The 4,962-nt window shown below is 41.6% G+C and overlaps 1 protein-coding gene across 1 annotated transcript; it reads left to right on the top strand.

The window, feature by feature from the left end:
- The first annotated feature begins 405 nt into the window (after nt 1-405).
- LOC307075741 (myeloid cell surface antigen CD33-like) lies at nt 406-4,697 on the top strand. Its single transcript, XM_079736429.1, has 5 exons — nt 406-485; nt 1,019-1,369; nt 1,764-2,030; nt 2,440-2,533; nt 3,215-4,697. Exons 1-5 carry the CDS (start codon nt 440-442, stop codon nt 3,264-3,266), a joined length of 810 nt encoding a protein of 269 aa, XP_079592555.1. The 5' UTR covers nt 406-439; the 3' UTR covers nt 3,267-4,697.
- The last annotated feature ends 265 nt before the right edge of the window (nt 4,698-4,962 follow it).

The raw sequence follows: 4,962 nt of genomic DNA, 5'->3' as shown, positions 1-4,962 counted from the left end.
TCCACCCTCTTATGGTTTATTAATATTAACTCTCTGTCTTCTATTTCTGTACCTCTCTTCACCTATCTCCCTCCCTCTCACTCCTTCACCTCTCTCCCTCCCTTTCTCTCCTTCACCTCTCTCCCTCCCTCTCACTTCTTCACCTCTCTGCCTCCCTCTCACTCCCCTTCACTTTTCTCAGCTCATTTTGTCCCATTTGGTCGTTTTTTATAGTAACTTCATTGTTGATGGTATATCATGTAAATGAGAGAGGGAGAAGTGCAGATATATATGGACTTGAAAGCGATGGGAACTGAGGTTAGTGGCTATTGCAGAGAATATCTAAAAGGAGGAAGCTACATGTGAGGACATTTTGATGTAGCCTTTCACAATCAGCCAATCAGCTCCCCCTGTCCTAGTGATGGCTATAACCAGAAGGTGAAAGGAAGGTACGGAGCAGATGAAGATGAATCCATGGACCCTCTCTGTGCTCCTGCTGCTAGCTGGTAAGCTGTAATGCTTCTTCTGTTTACCACCGGGAACGTGTCGGTACACAAACTGGATCCAGCTGGCCTGCTGGCTCAACCTAGAGCTCTTTTTAGAACATAATGGGACCTCAAACCTACCACTAGACACAGACAAAGAAGGATACTTTGATCAGTTTATCGTTCCATATGTTATCATAATAAAAATAGCAGTGATGATAATGATAATGCATTGTCTTCTTTTTGGGCCTCATCCAAAAAGCTTTCATAACATAAAAAAAATATATATGTAAAGTGTGAAATTAGACATGATATATAAAGTAATTCATTATGCTTTATATGATATCAAACATTATGTAATATGATATGAAACCAAACACATTACAATATCAAAGTCACACCCTGACCTTCTCAGAGCGTCTTCACCATCAACCAGTCGCTCTCATTCTCACCATGACGGTGAAAAGCTCACCTTGGAGAGAGCATGACCTCATGTGAGACCCTCCCTTAGAACCGGGCTCCCTGTTGTGACCCCGACTGTCTGCTTCCTCCAGGGCCGCTGGGGGCGGACCCTGGCTGGCACGTGGAGTACCCTGACTCCTTCTGCGTGGTGGAGGGCTCCACCGCCACCATCCCCTGCAGCTTCACCCACCCCGCGGGGCAGCGGGTGGAGCGGGTGGTCTGGTGCCCCTATAGCCTGATCTGCCACCTCACCGTGTTCAACGTGTACGACAGCAGCAAGGTCTGGGCCGACAGCAGGTTCCTGTACATGGGGGACCGCGTCAAGAACTGCACCTTAAAGATCATCAAGACGGTGAAACGGGACTCTGCAACGTACCACTTCCGCTTTGAGACCAACGGCGGAGGGTACACCGGATGGAAAGGAGTCAGAGTCACAGTAACTGGTAAGTGTTACTTCTAGTACTTCTACTATTTAGTTTTACATAGGGTCAGTATTACTTCCACTACTGTCCCATTATAATAGGACTATAGGAAGAGAGTAGACTTGGTTCCCATTGGGGAGGGATTAGTAGCTTCCTGTAGTCAACCTTGACCAAGATGTCCTCACCCACCTGCTCCTCATGAGATGTTTCTGGATGTCCTGGAAGACGCTTTGGATCAAAGGGACTCGATCACAAAGAGCTTGATCAGGAAGAGCCAGGGAAGTTGCCCCATTCAACAGATTGTATGATTCCTTGTATATACAAACTGAGGTGGTAAATGTCCTCTTCAGCTCATGGTAAATGCTGTCCATCTGTCCAGTTGTAAAGAACGTCCGTCTCACTGTGTCTTCAACAGATGGAGAGGTTGTGAAGGTCAGAAGCTCCGTCACTGACAATGTGGTGAAAGAGGGCGGTCAGGTCACACTCACCTGTACCTCAGCCTGCTCCTTCCACCAATTGGACTTCCACTGGTACAGAAATGGCCACGCCTTATCAGAGACAGGCCCCGCCCTCCACCTCAGCTGTCTGACCAATGACGACGCAGGGGATTACACCTGCTCTCTGGACTCCAGTGGGCAGAAAACCTCTGCGCCTTGGAGTCTGGTCGTGGTGGAAGATGAAGGTGAGCCCCTCTGTGTTCACTAATGCACATGAGGGTGGTCCCTCATCTAATGTAATATAGTGTATGATAGTCTAACACTATCTAATCTAATATAGTATTTTATAGTCTAACACTATCTCATCTAATATAGACTAGTTTAGTCTGTCATTTTCTAATATAGTCTCTTGTAGTCTAAAATTTTCTAATCTAATATAGTCTATTATAGTCTGACATTATATAATTGAATCTAATTGTATCTAAAATAAAGTCATTTTATAGGTAATCTTAAATAATTGTTTCTGAAATTATGTCACCTAATCCAACTGTATCCAACACATTATATAATGTAATGTCATCTCACTGTTAATAACAAAGTGATGCAGACATACCTATTTGTATCTGAAATAAATGTGTTGTTTTATGAAAAAAGACAGGTTTGACTGGCACCTGACGGTGTCGGTGGTGTTGAAGGTGCTGTTGGCTGTGTTCCTTCTCCTCCTGGCTGGGCTGGTCTTCGCTAAAAGGTACTCGAGCACTACTAATCTGTTTAACTAGGCGTAGGGAATGGAGCCCACTGTGGAGCTCACCGGGAGAGGTGCAATTACCACTTATTATCATAGGTCGCCAAACTGAACAGAACCGAAATCTTTGAAAAATTTCCGCTTTAATCTTAAAGTGGAAGATTAATGACCTGCCACCAGGTGTTAGATGCCGTTTTGAAAATCTGCCCCTTATGACATCACAAGTGTCACATCACCTAGATGTTCGCTGGATAGATGAGCAACGTTTGCTACAGTCCACCGGGTAGGCTGGTAGACCCAAAAGAAGCTCCACACACACACACACACACACACACACACACACACACACACACACACACACACACACACACACACACACACACACACACCTTAACCCCGATATTCAACAGTATCTGAACTGGAGTTCAGAGTAGAGTTGATTTTTAACAAACTGTTTGGTGTAGCCTCGCAAAAACGTAGGGTTTTAATTCTGTTTTTCCGTATTATTTATTATTTGAGTAACTGACAGAATGGCATAGAATACTATGTTGAGATCAAAGTAGACATACTAAGATGTTTAAAACAAAAACAGATTCACTGGTTCACTAGCTCAGTGGCACTTAAAGCCTACTAGTGAAATGATGAAGGGAATCTGAGGTTTGCTGGTCTGCTTCTGGGTGACAGGTCAGCCCCTGGACCGGAACATGAGACCGTCTACAGCGAGGTCGTTCGCTGAACCAAACTCAAGCAGCGACTCCTCTTCCTCCTCCAGTGATGAAGAGATAAGGGAACACTGACTTCATCATGTCTGTTGTCTGTCACAGACTTATTGGTTGAGTCTTGTTCTTTTCAGTTTCTATTTCTGATGATTTCAGTGTTTGATGCATTTGAGTTTTCTTTCTTTATTGTATATTGTTGTTTATTCTGAATATACTCAAGGTTGTCTGAATAATGGTGAGGTTTGTAAAGACTGGTTCTTCTCCATTCCGGTCCTGATGATTAGGCTATGTTTAAAAAAAATACTTCTCAATTTAGTTTCTTGATGGCAAGGCGGCTCAGTCTTTCAAAAGCCTGTTCTTCTGTAAGCTTACAGTATTTATACAATCATATCTTTACAGTCTATGGGTCATTTAGGCTTGGAATAAAATCTGTCATGTTCTTATCATCGGTGCTGCGTTAAAGTTGAGCCATTTTAAATACTGATACATTTAATGGGGGCAGATAATCACCCTCACCACTTTGGAGCTAATATACGAAGGGGAAAGTATAATTCACTGAAACTCAGCAGGAACTTTGTCTGTTGCCATGTGTGTCGAAGTCCTCTCTGCTCCGAATACTATTATTAAGATAGCAGAAGTCAGATAGAATTGAACGAAAGTCTTTTTTTGAACAGTCTGTATACAAGTACAGGTATTATAGGTATGCATAACCAAATTTAGACATAGAACAAGCTTTTTGGGAACTGTATTAGACCTTTCAAGTAGGCTATTAAACTATAAAAGTTCAGTTGATTATTGCATTATGCTGAGCATACAGTGTATTTTCATTTAGATACAGCTGTTAGTTAGCCTAATGATTTCTCAATGCAAATCAAACCAGCTAATCGTCTAACTGAAATAAAACCATGCCAATCTCTAGGTACAGTGAAGGGTATTTGATGATGTTGGGCTACTTTAATTCCAAAGGCTAAGGGAACTTAATCAGCTTGCATAGTATCCTAGATCAATGAAATAACTTTTAAAAAATAAAATCTGCCTGCCTCGTGTTTACGCCACTTGGACAGGGGGAGTTCTGATAGTAATAGTCTTCACATATAGCTTCCTCCATTTAGATATTCTCTGCAATAGGCAATAACCTCCCTTCACAATGCTTTAAATACCATATATAGCTTCCCTTCTCCCTCTCTCATTGACATGACATCCATTCAGCAGTTCAGTTTATATTGACCCAGCAGAATTTAAAATAGGGGTGTCTACACTTATGCACCCTGTATTTTAAGGGAGAACATTTATTTATTTACGATACATTATTCATTCACAAAGCAAATTGGTGTCCTTAAAGGTTGGATTTTTCATCATTTGTTTAATTAAGGCATTAAGATCAATTTCCATTTTTTTTTATTCCTTTTTATTCAACTTTAGCATGGGTGCCTAACCTTATGCCTACCACTGTGTATATATATATATATATATATATAGTCAGCCACCAATTGTGCAAGTTCTCCCACTTAAAAAGACGAGAGAGGCCTGTAATTTTCATCATAGGTAAACCTCAGCTATGAGAGACAAAATGAAAAAAAAAATCCAGAAAATCACATTGTCTGATTTTTTAAGAATTTATTTGCAAATTATGGTGGAAAATAAGTATTTGGTCACCTACAAACCAGCAAGATTTCTGGCTGTCACAGACCTGTAACTTCTTCTTTAAAAGGC

The sequence above is a fragment of the Pollachius pollachius genome, assembly GCF_949987615.1.
Source record: "Pollachius pollachius genome assembly, chromosome: 1".
Lineage (NCBI taxonomy): Eukaryota > Metazoa > Chordata > Actinopteri > Gadiformes > Gadidae > Pollachius > Pollachius pollachius.
Note: the sequence above shows the minus strand (reverse complement) of the source record. Positions and strands in the feature narration are given on the sequence as shown.